At 37.0% G+C, this 16176-nt stretch overlaps 1 protein-coding gene across 2 annotated transcripts in view; it reads right to left on the bottom strand.

The window, feature by feature from the left end:
• Nucleotides 1-182: 182 nt before the first annotated feature.
• The window catches only part of fibcd1b (fibrinogen C domain containing 1b), a 110028-nt gene continuing 94034 nt past the window's right edge, over nucleotides 183-16176 (bottom strand). Inside the window, exons 7-8 of one of the 2 annotated variants that reach the window (XM_086152226.1) lie at nucleotides 5910-6089; nucleotides 183-1861 (exon numbers count right to left, since the gene is read on the bottom strand). In XM_086152226.1, coding sequence (XP_086008352.1) covers nucleotides 1596-1861; nucleotides 5910-6089 — 446 coding nt within the window. In that variant the 3' untranslated portion in view covers nucleotides 183-1595. The remainder of the gene's footprint in view (nucleotides 1862-5909; nucleotides 6090-16176) is intronic. The other variant, XM_086152227.1, reaches the window with a different exon arrangement.

Here is a 16176-nt window from a genome sequence, read left to right as displayed (position 1 = left end):
TGTACAATAAATCTACAGATATTTTTTAAAGCTTTTATTACATCCAAAGAAATGTAATTAAACAAAAAGAAAAAGACAAAAGTTGATTCACTGACAAAAATAAGACTGATTTGCACTACTTTCCACCTTTTGAGTTTTTTTCTCCATAGGTTTTTTTCTTTAATATATATATATATATATATATATATATATATATATATATATATATATATATATATATATATAGACATATATATATATTCTTATATTTTATTTTATTTTTCTAATGCCATAGCACATTGTAGAGTTTCTAATCTGAGTAAAAAGAGCTGGCTGAAATGTCCTTGTTTGCATGACAAAACAGTGTCACAATTGACCATAATGAAATAAAATTAAAAAAAGCATTCAAAAATAAAGAAAAATGCCATCGGGGGCACAAATTGGGGAGAGGGGCCGTTGATGGAACAAAAAAAGGTTGCATTCAGGATAAGGAAACTCAGCTTTGACTCCTCAATGTGGTCTCATAGTTTCAATAATCCTACGTACATAAATTACAGCATTTGTAATTTTATATAATTACAAGAGTTTGGGTATTCCAGTCATTCACCATGTTTTAGTCTGTACTAAACATTCATCTAAACCCTCTAATGAACCTAAGTCAGAAAACTGATATAGAAACGCAGTTCTGTCTATCTCTAAGGTAGACACACACGTAAACATACACTCAAAGTGCAGGGTTACCATCTGTGAGTGCTGCATCAGTTGGCCAGTACTCAGCTGGCAGGCAGATCAGACAAAGTGCCCAATATGCTCCCAAATGTCCAGAGTCAAAGGAATGAGATTCTCCATTGTCAATTTTCCCACTCCTTTTGGATTTTCACTTCTACTTTAGCCTTTAAATTTGTCCCTTTATACATCAACTATTTTTACGCATATCAAATCTGGTATTTTTTTCCTCTGTATATGCCCCGCAATTCTAACCACACCCTGCTGGGTCTCAGCTGTATGTCTCATTGTTCTAAAGTCTCTGGTGAAACTCTGGGTGTCTTTTGCAAAGGGGAAGATTTATGTCTTCACTTCATTAATTTCATCAGGGTTTGGAAGTTATCACTCTGTTTACTCTTATGCAATGGTTGGCAATGAGAAATAATAAAAAAATAAAAGGTGTATAATAGCAGAGGCAGTGGGGAATGGAAGGAGGAACTCACTATAATGTAAGGCTGAAGTCAATTTTTGGACCGCCAAGACAGGCTGAGAACAGGCGAATGTAGTTGACTGGTGAGGCTCTGTTTTTATGAACTGAATCATTAAAAATATGGGAATCACTGTTCTATACCTTTATCTAGAAGGGAATCATATGCAAAGGGACAGTGAAGCTTGAAAGATAAAGTGATTTTGTGACAGAGGTGAAAAACCCTAACAAAAACAAATAATAATTACAACTTCAAATTAACAAAAATTATAAATGGGGCAGAGAGTGGTCAGGAGATAAACAGCAGAGTCGATTAAACTCAGAGGTATGTCTGAATGAACAAACAGTGGCAAGACAAGTCTATTGAGCGTTCAGAAATCTATGTTTTTAATGTTTCAATATTTATCTTTTTTTCCTTTCTCTCTCATTTGTTATCAGAATCACGGGTGGGACGTATCTTCATCTCTGAGAATTTAAGGGAGTACTGCCAGCCAGTCCAAGATGACCACTCAATGCCATCAGCATAAGAGGTGTGCTGCCCACGCAGATATTGACCATTAAGGTTAGAGGTGTGGCAATTACGGTACCACCAGGCACCATGGTAAAAGGATGCACAGTTGTTCTCTGAATGGTCGTTGTCCCGATCTTTGGTGGTGAACTTCATTCCATTGTGCTTCAGCAGAGAGTCACCTAGAACCAGAAAAGAAGCAACAATATCTGAATGGATAATGAATACACAAAGATGTCAAATAAACAAGTGAAACAATTAGTCAAGCAACAATTTGATGACAGGCTATTATAAATTACCTATTTGGTGGAATTTCTGGCTATACAGCTCTGTATATAGTACCTTGTCATGGAACTGTCAAAATTTGAAGATGTTATGGGACAATTATAGGGCCGTAGAACAGAAGCATATATAAGGATAAAGGGACTTTATAAAAATGGCCTTTGAAAATAGATTTGATCCCATATATTTTGCTTCTGGTATAGATATAATTATGATATTTTTTAAAAACAGTATTTAACTAACGCGGTTTCAATATGAATTTAAATTAAGGTAAATTTCTCACTCTCAAGGTCTCTTGCTATAAATTTATATGTTTTCTTCTGTCTATGCTTTCTGAACAGTGGTAAAACATGTCAATTTCTCCCTTTCAGTTTGTGCAATTTTTAATGTTGTACTACCACAAAAGACACTTCTTCTGAGAGTGAATGTTCTATGTTTAAATTGAGGACAAACTGAGAACAAACCAAAAACATTGTAAGGGCTTAGCAATCACAGCTAGAAGTACTATTTATTGAACTTCATTTTTTGTAAGTGAATGGTGCATAAGGTGCAGGTGCAGCTGAGATGAAGTGCCATTGATAGTCCCAAAGTGGACGGAGGAAGATAACACCAGATATCATCAGGAGTCTATCATTCTTTTATAAGAACAATATACAAACAGTAAAGCTGGTCTTGAGAAGCCAGTGAGCAAAAGCAGCAACATGCTGATGTCCTTGACAGTGAAACAATGTGCTTAGGTACTGCCTAACGGCATGGTCATAAACTGATACTGCTCATCAATGTGAATGCCTGACGTGCCCTACAGAAGACAGAAACTGTTGGATGTGACATGCCTTAAAGTAATGTCACTCAGGTCATCCAAGCATATCTTCTATGAGACGCTTGAATTCATGACAGATTATCCTGGCTCGGGAGAACGACTGGAAGTGGTTGACTTGGCAACCAGCATGTTGCTGGTCTGGGTTTTCATGACATTGACTGCTGTGCTACGTGCCTTTGGATGGTTTTAAATGCCTAATTCTGCTCATGCAATCAGTCAGAATGAATTCTGACTGGTTTCTATTCATCAAAGCAAAGAGGGATTACGTTGCGCTCCTCATTATTATGATTTTTTTGGCTTCTACTCTGATCATAAGCCAACCTCATTAGTACATAGAAAGCAGATGCAGGTAACTGATGCATACAGGATTTTTCAGAGGTGGTGAACACCAACAAAACACTGAGCTTGTCATTAGTTGACTCTACTTACTTTTTGTTAAATGTGGGACATCCATAAACATCTAACATGTCTGTAGAAAAAGGACACTTACTTTCTGTATGCAGTAGCCATGTTAGGTATCACTGCTTGGTGGTAATACTAGTTTGTTGCACAAGGCTTCACTGTTCATGTGTACTATTTTTGTTGGGCTCATGAACCCTTCATTCATACATATATAAATTATCTACCCTATTGCTTTCACAGATGGGCAGCCATAATAGGAGATGGGAGACTACCCTGTCATATTGTTGGTTTCTATATGAATACATTAGAAAAGTCGGATTTTGGTTAATTATTACTACAGTATATAGATTGGACTTGATTAATAGATGGCAAGCATTTCATAACAAAAACTTTTATCTTGATTTGGGGCAAGATCATTACATGCATAGTACAGTATGTCATATGGCCTTTTGCTGTTGGGGGATCCAGAAATGCGAGCAGAACAATTACTGGTGCCCTTTGCACAACTTCATTTCTGATTTCAGCAAATATTCAAAAAAAGCACATTATATTCAATTGACTCCTCATACTTCTCCCTGACTCTTGTCTGCTTCCCTTGCTTTTGAGAGCTGGCTTCAAACTGTGACCAGAAGTGGATGGAAGGATAAAGTTGAAAAAAAAAAATCATTTGTCCTTCAGGTGACGGGTAATAGCACATGAGGGCATCAAACAGCCCTTAATTGCCCAGTATGAGGCTGGCCAGCTCCTCACTCTTTTACCCTGTCCTACTGTGCTCTCCATTTAGCTTTACCATGGTAACCAGTCAGCATGAAATATACTTTGTCAAGAATATCTGATATTCAGATTGCGTGATGCTTGGCATAAGGAGATAAGGATTCAAGGATTCAATGAAGAAAAATAGGGTGTTTAATGATCTCATTTTACATTCAGTGGTCTTAACAGAAAGTTTGTCCTCAGAGGATTCAGAAAGGAGGAGAAAAACAAACCCAACAAGCAAATAAAAACCCAAGCCCTCATTTGTGAAGCAACGGATGTCACCTTGGTGGATGGGGGCCGGCAGCTCACCCCGAATGCCCATTACACCCAGCTGCTCTTAGTCCAAATGAGCACCTGCCACCTCATTGGAAAGCTGCCATAGCAGAGCAAAGAGTTGCAACTAATAATAACAGTAGGACTGCCTAGAAGGAATCCAAGGCAGGAGAATTAGCATCCCGGCTGAGTTAGACTACCCTTAATTTAACTGATTCAAATATCCAACAGGCAGATCAGTTCAAGGTCAGGCCAGGCTGAAGACCAGCCTTGCTCATCACAGTACATTTTAGCAGATACTGCACCTCAGTATTTTGTTCCCCTTGGGGCTCCTTTCTTTTACTCTTCAAAATCTCAGCTTCTGCTCATAACTCTGTCATTGTTTTATTCACCTTTCTCCCCTACTGTTTCTCTGGTATCCACTCTCTTCATTTCTTCAACCTAGTTTCTTCCATCTATTACTTCCTTTCTTCCATGCCCAATCTCTCACAGCTGTCCCCATTCTCTCTGGACTCTTGGAGTAGCAATCCCCAAAGGTTCTTAAAATTGCTTCTTCATTTCAGCAGCAGGTTTCTGTTTATGCTTCAGGTCAAGCAGTGCAATTAACTGACAATAATTTAGGTGACAGGTAGCTGACTTGGATTTGAAGGTTGGGGTAGAGAGGGCTCCAGCAGTTGCTTTCACTTTTCGTTACTGTCTGTTTTGACATATGTTGACTATAGTATTGGGGGATATATGGGTATATATCCAATATTTTCTTTCCTTGATAGATTTCAAAATGACCAAATAGAAAAACTTTTGGAAAATTGAGTAAATATCTGCATCACACAGCATGATCCCCCACTCCCCTTCCAATTATGAACTTGCCAACATTGACCGAGACATACAGTAAATAATAAATTACGTAAAAAAAAACAAATAAAAAAACTATGTATTGACGTTTTTAAATACATTTCTTTATTTCTTTTCTTAAAAAGACAAGTTACACAGAATTATACACATACACACACGCACGCACACACAAACACACACACACACCAAAAACATATATATATGCACTATATGACCAAAGTATTCGCTCACCAATCCAAATAATCAGAATCAGGTGTTCCAATCACTTCAATGGCCACGGGTGTATAAAATCAAGCATCCAGGCATGCAGACTGTTTTTACAAACATTTGTGGAAGAATGGGTTGCTCTCAGGAGCTTAAGTGAATCCCAGCCTGGAACTGTAATAGAATGCCACCTGTGGAACGAATTTTTTAAAATGTTCTCGCTCCTAAATATTCCACAGTCAACTGTGAGCTGTATTATAAGAACTAGGAAGTGCTTGGGAACAACAACAACTGACACTGAGGGGTCAGTGGATGCTGAGGCGCACAGTGTGAAGAGGTTGCTAACTTTCTGCAGAGTCAATCGTTACAGACTGGTCAAACATTCCCATTAATATACTCCCAAACCTTATGGACAGCCTTCACATAAGAGTTGAAGCTGTTATAGCTGCAAAGGGCGGACTGACATCATACTGAAGCCCATGGATTACGAATATCATATGTGAGTCAAGGCAGGTATGCAAATAATTTTGGCCATATATATATATATTTTTATATACATATATTTCAACGCAAAATGGCATTTCAATGTTAATGAATGAGACTTCTTACAAGGAATGTGTAACCATACCCCCAGATCATACCTGCATTTCCAGAGTAGTCCCCCACAGTCAAAGGGTATCCATCATCATCTGGGTCCACTGAGAAAAGACCCACTCCAAAGGTACCGTATTGGGCATATGCAGTACTATTTTCAAAATCCTCCAAGTCAATGCGCAGTTCATAGTTACCCTGGATGGACAGAGCATGGATTTGCTTCAACCCTGCAAAAAAAAGACACAATGAATTAAATAATGACAAAGTACAGAGACTGTTCTATGGGAACAGTATTAAGGCACTTTAGCAACCTCTCAATTCAGCCATTTTACTAAGAAAGACATATTCCTTTCCGTTAAATATAGTCTAATACCTGCTTTTGTAGATGTTTTCAGCCAGCATAGAACTAGAACCTGCTTTGCAAATAGTAAGATTAGGTAATTGTCACTAAAAGCTGCCTAAAATAAAAAAATACATCAGCACATTAAATAAAATTACAAATACATATAAGATGTCAATATGTGACTTATTATGTGACCTATTTAGTATGAAGTACATTTGTAGTAGAAATTACATTTTGAATATTTCTAAAATACATTTATATATAATAAATAGGTTTCATATATGAATTCACACATACACACACACACACTGTATACATAGAATTTTAGTTACTATAATATTTATTTCCAACACTAAAGTGACTTACATTAAGTAAGTGATTATAATCATCATCATGACTGACACACAGGTTATCTGGTGCCAGATCATGTCAGCAGACTGTGGAGTTAAACTCAGATATCCCCAATGATGCAAAAGAACTATTTCTGGGGTATACCGAGGCCCTCCCAGACCAGTCCGGATCTATAATCCATCCTGAATTTTTTGGGATCGACCTCAGGGTCTTTTCCCAGGTGGAGGTGACCTCAACAGACCCCTTTTGACATGAAAGAGCAGTGGCTCTACTTCAGACCCAAAGTCAGACATCTGTCCGTCCCCAGCCTATACCTCTGGCAGTGCTCAGCAGACCTATAGAAGAGACTCATTTCAATTGCTTTTATTTGAGACCTTGTATTTCCAGTGTTGACGTAGACTTCATCACCATCATGTGAGAGTTGGTACATAAATAGACATGCTTTGCTTTCTGGCTCAGCTTTTTCTTCATCATAACAGACTGATATAGTGCGCAATCAGTGCACTCAGTGCTATAAACCCATAAACTGATCTAACTGTTGCTAAGCCCTTTACTGAGATTGTGAGACAGAAAGTGCAAGGGGAAAAAAAATCCTTGCCCCCCCTCCCCTGTTGGAGTGATGGTGCATCCCAGGGTAAGTTTATCTCTCCAGGGTTGATCAAAGGTATGGAGGAATAGAGTGTCAGACTCACAGGAGGAGGAACTAAGGGTCCTTGAACACGAAATTCAAGGCCGAGAGTAAAGTGCCTCAAGACTTAAAAAAAAAAAAAAAATCTCGGCTTACAAATGCACTGTAGTTGTGGTTTTATTTGGAATATAAGTGGAATGGCTTCAAAGGTTTCATGGTTAAGAATGAGGTTTGGATTTGGAGAATATACAGCTATAGCTGTAAGCTTCAGGTCTATTTGTTTTACTGTCTCTCCTATAATCTGACAGATTCAGCATGAAAGCAGCTGCTCCACAGGAAGGGCAGTGCTTTTATGAGCCTCACTGCTGTCATTTTACCTCCATCAGCAATCATCACCATCACAAATGAATCTTTCTCCTCTTTAAAGCTTACAAGCTGCAAACTGCCTAATTTGAATTCTGCCAATGTGGAGAACTGTACTCTGAGAGTGCTTTGTCTGAAGTAGAAGGCTAATTTGATGACAAACAGTGAAAGAACCCATTATTATTCAGAGACAGAAGCTTGCAGTCTGAGCTGAGGCACTTAGTTTGGATATAATCTAGCCCAATGGGATGTTGGTCCTGTCTCTTTCATTTTCACAGTGCATCAGAAAATTATCTGCTAAGTCAGTTGTAAATGCTTGTCCTGGCAGGTAACGGCTTGTGCATTTTTCCACTGAACTCCAACAGAAGGCACTACATGGAAGCAAATAAATAGATAATGAACTAACCAGCTAACTAACTAGCTAAATAAGTAAATAAAAGAAAAAAGAATGCATGGAAGAACATGAATAAAAACAACATACACGCAATGCAACAATTTCATGCAAAACCGTTTCATATTTAGCCAGTGATTATGTCATAGCCCTTTGAGAAAAAGTATCAATCTACAAACACCTCGGGGAAAGGACCCCCGGAGTGATTTGACAAACATCAAAAGAAAGTCATGGAATGCCTAAAATTAAATAAATAAAATGAAATAAAATAATATACCAGTTGCAACACAATTCTATTTCAAGACTGCAGCCTCCAACAGTATTTACACAACTTTAATTCAGTCTCTAATTAACGCTCCAGAGAATACGTAGAAAGACTCTAATTCAGAATAATTTAAAAAAAGAGAAAAAAAAAGACAAGGAAACTAAAAGCAGAAACAGTTTTGGTTAAATACCAAATGCTCAGGTATTACTCCCTATTAATTAAATTCTATTGTTATATTACTTAAAATAGATTCTGATACATGGGAGGATTTTGAGGTATTTTGTTTCAATATTGCCACACTGATTGTTCCATGGGGAAGAGATTCAGGACTCCTCTCAAGGATTTGCCGTTTAACAGAAGTTTTGCAAGGAAATAAATAAATAGAAAAACAAATAGATCATTTTGAAAAAAAAATCTAATAAATGCATGAATGAAAATAAATATCTAGATAAATGAATGTTTAAAAAGATACTTAAAGAGGTTCATGGTATGTATGATTTGGAGTCCAAATCTGGGTCACATTTACAAAAAGTTCTTGTCCTTTCTCAAATTGCTGAGATTGTTCGCCTTATTCTGAAATTGGTAGCAGCTGGGTTGAAAGTAATGACTTAATCATAAAAGAGTTTCATCTTTTTCCTTAACAGTAATTACCCTTTTTTGTTTTTTTTAGGCAGATAACTCAAACCCTAACATTTTTAGTGCAAAAAAACCTAAAACTGTGTCACCTGAAAGAGCAGAACAGTAAAAAAGCAGTGAGCTCATTTCTGTGAAGCTTTAATATTTGCATTCAGTTTACTGTTAACAAGACTTAGGCCATAAAGCAGCACTACAATAAAACAAAGCACTGTGGAGAACATGTGGATTAAGGCGCCAGAGAGGGAATAAATGCAATTCAGGAAATCCATTTTGAGTAACTAACAGGCAGACACACAGAGAGCCTTCCATGACTAAACCATACCAGTAGGAAGTATAACAAAAGGATAGGCAGCATATTTATGTCTAAAGGAAACAATTTTGTCTTTCACTCCAAGTGCTGTTGCTTCCTTCAAAACAAATCCAAAGCGTAATCTGCAGTTTAAAACACGATTTTAAGCTTGGTAATGTATTGAGGTTAACTTCATTGTCAGTGGATATTTTCTGTGTGTATTGAAAATGGAAAAAAAAAATACAATAAAATTGTTGAGCTCAAACTTCTCACACATGTTCAAATATAAATGGACTGGGAACATGCCAATTTATTCTTACTGAAATGGCACACCAATCTTAATCTTACATGTTTTATGAAATATTCAAGTGCTGTGTACAAGGATAGTAAGTTTAATTACTGTTCAATGCAAAGAGCACTTGAGCACTCACATAAATTATTCTTACGTCGTACACTAGTTTCTCAATACGTTTTTCTTCTTTCTGTATGATTTTAGCTGCGCATCCTCTCCTTATCCCCTATTTCTAAAGCCTTTAGTACAAAGTAGTGTTGAAAGTATGATTACATGTTACATTCACTGGCTTTTGACGTCATACATTTTGAATATTCAGTTTTGAAATACAAAACAGGTCTGTGAGCAATTTTCTGCTTGTCTGTGGTTCTTAATGTTTTTATTTATGAATCAGGTTTTAGAATTTTTCATGCAGGTTTTTACATACTTGATGAGAATTATAAATATATTTAATACTTCTTTTTTATAATGCACACTAACGTAGATATATCAAGCTGGTAAATGTTGTTTAATCACAAAAAGAAAAAAAAAAGAAAAAACACGCCTTAGGTAGAAATTATTTAAGACATAATTGAATCCCACTCATAATTGTTACTCCAGGGCTTCTCAATAGTCCTGCTTTGAATTGGATTTTTCCAATTTCTTTATTTTTAAGCCCATTTTAAAATCAGATATGTCATCAAATGTATCTAGAATATTTTACAGAATCGGTCGTAACTTAGACAATTATCTTAATATAACTGGTAATTTGGTCCTATAGGCCTTTCTCTGCTCCCTTTTAATATGCATGGTGTGCTGTTTAATTTTCTACCTCATTCAGTCCATGAAAGTTCATATATAACTGTTTAATTTGACAGGAATTTGCCGTCAAAATCTCAGCTGATATGCTGTACTTTGTTACTCAAAGATTGCATGATATTAGTTGGACTAAATTGATACTGACTGCATAAAATGACTAATGATGTCAAACACTTTTAAATAATTATGTGGATAAAGATCCATATTTCACTATCAGACATTAGCATTAACAAATACTTATATTATTCAAATTTCAGATTAATATAACAAAAAATCAAATTCAAAATTTGTAGAAAGCTAAATATTGTTTTCACCAAGTCTATTATTACTAATAGTGGGGATTAATAAAAAAAGCACTAGGTATCCTGATGTGAGCTAATGAAAAGTGAGTTGTTTTTGTTTTTTTTTTCAATTTATCAGTTTATTTATTTATTTTGGAATTCAGAACACACAAATCCCTGTGGGGTTAAACTATTGTTCCTTTTTGGTAATAAATCAACTTAAAATGATAAATATCTGCAATTACCTCATTAAAGTAGGTCATGGTGATCCATAACTCATTTTCACAGCTCTAAGGTTTACAGGGAAAATGGGGAAAAATGGCTTTTTTTAGAATATGAGGACAGCAATTTTTCATTTTTATCTGTTCAGAGGCCGTGTTGTATTCTCGAGAAATAAAAAGGTCGAGCCTTTTATGACATTAATCAAACAATTACTACGAGAGATTACTCCTTAAAGGTGATATTATAGATAATGAGACAGATATGAATGGTTTGATTAAATATGCAGAAGACCTATGTGAGAAGGTTCTCTGATGCTATGAAAAGACCCAAATATTAATGATTTATTTGCTTTTATTTGAAAAGTATGTAGGGGGCTGTTCTGGGGGCTTTTATGGAGACAAGCTGGAGTCCTGTGCTTGGAGACTCAATGAAGCACAGGACTACAGGGCATAAAGAAAAATAAAAAAAATAAAAAAAATGCGAAAAAAAAGATCTTTCAACCCAAATCATTACACTTTTCTCTGCTTGTGACATGTCTTGAAGTTAATTATTCATAGTGGTTTTCTCTCTCTGTTGCTGGGGGTGGGGGCTCTTGAGACTATTTCAGCTGAACAGTAGGGAAGGAGCAACATTTCCATTTTCTCCTCCACATCCCTTCCTACCATTACTCAACCCCTCCCTCATTTTGTTTTTCGTGTCTTTTTCCTTTTTTCCCTCCTTGTCCTTTCCTCTTGTTTAATCTTTCTGTCAAGCTGTTTTACTCTACAAAGATTGCTTTTTGGAAGAAGTAAGACAGGGATGGACTATAACCACAAGGACAGTTCTTGTGCCCTCTGCCATGAGGGCACACTGGTTGAAGGGATCTGTGAAGGCAGTGAGACTCTTGCTGTCATATGGGAATAAGACAGGCTTGCCGTCGTCAGCTCTCCTATTGACATCAAAAGATACGTATACAGGAGGAAAACAGAGACAGGTGTGTGCTGAACTCTGGCTTGCTGTTCCCCCGGAGCCAACTGTGACATTTGGTGGGATAAAACACTAAAGAATTTTAAGATTAACTGTCACGCGTCTGACACGTCGGTGCCTGTTGTCAAGTTTCCTCTCAAAAATTTAAACTCAAGAGAATCAGTTCTCCTACGAATTGTGTCATCCCAGAAAAAGAAGGCATCTACTAAATTTGAAGTTTCCTTTAGGCTCTGCGCAGCTCTTTTAATGGAGGATATGCAATTACTATTCTTCTGTTAGTTTTAAACAAGGTCTTAGTCACCCACATTTGAAAAACAAAAGCCACTGAATGGACAACAAGGGCTGCCATAATGGAGCTTAATTCTGGCTTTGTCACTGATTGTGGATCGATGGAGCTAAAGACTGAATATAAGTTAACTAACTTTCAAAAGAAGAGGGAAGTATGTGCATACAATGTGTATGTATCTACATGTATGCATGAATGTATGTCTGTACATATGTAGAATTGTATGAGCAGCTGGTACACAAAAGTTTTTTGAAACGGTTCAAGGGTTTCATTTTGTAAGACGTTATTATACTAACTATGTTACTTTTTGTTTTTTGCTTATTTCTCAGGTTTGAGATAAATAATTCTGTCAATATACCATTCTGATTGTCCTCTAATGATTCTTCCTTCAATCTGGACAAATATGAACAAGACACCGTGAATTCCATATGCATATATTACACATAATCCATATATTTATTTTGGTTCTTAATATGATGACAAACATTATTGCATTATTGCAGGTGCGCTGTATGTTTGTGGTCTAGGAGCTTGACAATCTTTATAACCCCATTTCTCCCTTTTCTGTGATTTAGGGAATTATATGTATTATTATGGTATTATTACCATTCCCTGCTGAAAATCATTTGTTAGCCAACTAAGTGTTTGCTTGGCTTAAGTTATTCACGCAAGAGGTACCATCCGTTTGATTGATAGAGAAAAGAGCATATATGTTTCATTACACTGTATTGAAGCTCATTTCAAGATGAGTGCAGAATCTTCTTTAGGTAAATGAACCATTATTTGTTCTGCAGCAAACACATGCTGCTGTTCCCCGGGCTAAGTCTAACTTGGGAATAATTATCATGGGAATGTTTGTTCACTTTGCCCAAAGCACCCTCATTATTGCTCCCAGGAGCCGCTTGCTCATCTTTGAAGATAAATTTTGCAATATATTATTAATACATATTGTTTCATTTGATTCCGTAGGGGTTTCTGAGCAGACTGCACAGAGCATTTCAAACGTAATGTTTTGAATTGACTCCATTAGGTTTAATAGCAGCTGCATTAGTGATGTTGGAGGTGGTTCTTCATAGCTGGAGTTGTGAAGATGTACCTATGCTGATCTGATGAATGACTTATTGATGACAGAGTGAGGAGGCACTGCATGAATAATCTGTGACTCATATTCAAACCTACCAGTCCGGTATTATTTGAAAACTATAATCATGATGAATGACATTTAATTCAAGTTCTGAACCTCTGTCCATTCCTTGGTGAGGTCATATTTAAAATGACACTGTGTCACAAGTGTAAAAAAAGCCATAATGGACATTAAGTGAAAGGAAAGCTGTTTTTTGGAAAGACCAGTTGAAGTGCTAAATGATATAGAACAAGAGCATATTATTATGATGTTTTCAAAGGTGTAATTAAATGTTAATGCAGCATACAGCTTTAAAAGGCTGGTACCATAAAATGGAAAATTGGTTCTGATTGTGTTTTTATTGTATTATAAACTCAGTGGCATGAAGACAGCTATCTGCTATCATACCTTTATATGCCAATGGGAATTTTACCTAGTATATACATTTAAACCAGATGAAGAATACCTAAGCTGGATGAGGACATGCACAACTTCCCACTCATGCAACCCATTCCTTCAGAGGTGTTATTTTTGTTTTATTTTTATATTTATAGAGAATTTTCTGAAAATCAGGACAAAAATGTGTTACCTTATGTCTACCTAACAAAAGAGAGATATGCTATAGAAAGCGGGTAGCTCTTATCGTTAAAAAAACACATTAAGCAGTGTTTCATGTATGCAGCACACCCTTCCTTAAATAGTATACGGAACAAAAGATACACAGGATTATTAAAGGATAATTCTAATAATCCATAGGCATTTTTCACTTCTTTTGAGTATGAGAACATGCATGGTATATAATAATAATGCTAATAATAATCCATGTTATTCAATGCACCTTATTAAACACCCATGAACACTATAAAGACATATAGATATACACTAAATACAGATCAAATGAAATAATGAAAATAAAACAATATACATACAAAATAACAACAAAACATGTATGTACATAGACACATATCCATATATACACACACACATACACACATGTGTACTTATATAAAATATATACACACATGTATGACTAAATAACTAAAGTAACAGCAGCTCGCGTCAAGTGGAAAAGGGCGCTTAAAACAGAAAGGTTTGGAATTGTGATTTGAAGTGGGGAAATGAATGTATGTTCCTGAGTTTGGGCGGTAGTGAATTCCAGAGGCAGGGAGCAGTCTGGCTGAATGCTCTACTCCCCATGGTGGTGAGACGGGTGGAGCGGACAGACAGGTGTATGGAGGAAGAGAATCTGAGGGAGCAGGAGGGGATTGGAACACAGAGGAGCTTGGAAAGGTATCGTGGGACAAGGTTGTAGACGGAATTGAGTGTTAACAGGGGAATTTTGAATTTGGAGACAGACCTGAACTGGGAGCCGGTTGAGCTGTCTTAGGACAGCTGTGATGTGGTGAAAGAAGGGAGGAATGATGCGGGCAGCTGAGTTCTGGACCAGTTGAAGTTTATGGAGAGATTTGTCAAAGAGGAGAGAGTTACAGTTGTCCAGATGTGAGGTAATGAGGTTGTGGACAACAATGGCGCCAGTGTGGGGGATGAGAGAGGCACAGAGAATATTAATGTTTTGTAGGTGGAGGTAGGCAGACTGGGAGATTTTATTGATGTGGGACTGACAGGATAGTGTACTGTTAAGGATGACAACCAGACTCTTATTTGAGGAAGGTGAGGGGGAACCAGGGTGGACGAGGGTTTGTGGTGAGGCAGGGCTGAATCTCGTCTGTGGAGAAGTGGCACTGCATGTTGAGGTTCTGGAAGTTGTTGTGGAGAGGAAGGAGGTAGATGATACAGACAAGGGGTCCCATGACAGAGCCCTGGGGCGCACCTATAGTGATGAGGGAAGGGATGGTTCTGAAGGACTTAAATTGAATGAACTGAGTGCAGCCAGAGGTAGGACATGAACCAGTCTAACGGAGTTGGGGTAATGCAATGGACGATAGCCTGTTTTGCTGTTTTGGGGGGTAGTGTGACACATGTTATCGAGGGTTGACTCAGCAGGACGAGACCAAAATCAGATGCCATAAGGAGGTCACCGGTGATTTCAATGTGTGCTGTTTCAGTGCTATGGAGTGGGAGGAAACCACATTGAAAGTATTCCTACAAGTTTTTGTGGGATAGGTGAGGGTGGAGTTCGTAGGCAACTGTTTCTTCAAGGGTCTGGGAAATGAAGGGTAGATTGGTGAAAGGTCAGTTTTGTTGTCAGAGGATGGTAGTTATTGTGATATACTACATATTGTATATAGGAACATCTATGACAGTATGTATTATAATACGACATGAGCTGCAAAAGGTTATTAGCCTATGTTGTTACAGGCAACACAGATATAATCACTCCATGGTTTCTGACATTATTAAGAACTGTGTTACGTTACGTCACAGCCATGTATACTGCAGTGGACAGGCTAACAGCTAATATTGATTATATGGGAGTGAGTCCAGGAAGGCTGAGCATTATTGGCACTGACATGGAAAATTGAGGTACGCTTATTCACTTACAGTTGCCTTAAAATCTAAGTGGTTAATGTAAATGTTCAATACTGTAATGTATTAGTCTTTTTTCCATTAAATATGGTTTGTACATTTGTGATCTTCAAGGTAAGAGGTGTTCCTGTATTTTATGTAGATATGTTTTGTTTTTGTGCTCACTTCAAAAGTAATACTGCATCCAAGTGCACCTTTTTCTGAGGCAAACCTCAGATTTGCTTGTGAAATAGGTGTGGTTGATCTGGAGCCAGTCAGTGATTGCTGATAAATGACAAACAGTTTCTTTTATGTTGCCACAAATGCTGTCACAAACTGCCACAATGCAGTATCATTTATGGTTACCTCCTATTAAATTTTAATGGCAGTAGAGTATGTATAGTCAAAACATAAAAATTTGGTACCTTTTCTAACATGCTCTGAATTCCCCCAAATGCCAGTCAGACTTCAACAAAACTCTGTAGGAAAACAAACTAAAGTTCTTCTGAGATATCTGAGATGTGTTATTGTTTTGTTTGATTGATTCATTAAATATTTTTTTAAATCATACCATCTATGTCTATTCACCCTACATTGATGTGTATGAGATAATT

This window comes from Fistularia commersonii, chromosome 9, assembly GCF_037954325.1.
Source record: "Fistularia commersonii isolate RoL2024-O1a breed Wild chromosome 9, RoL_Fcom_v1.0, whole genome shotgun sequence".
Lineage (NCBI taxonomy): Eukaryota > Metazoa > Chordata > Actinopteri > Syngnathiformes > Fistulariidae > Fistularia > Fistularia commersonii.
Note: the sequence above shows the minus strand (reverse complement) of the source record. Positions and strands in the feature narration are given on the sequence as shown.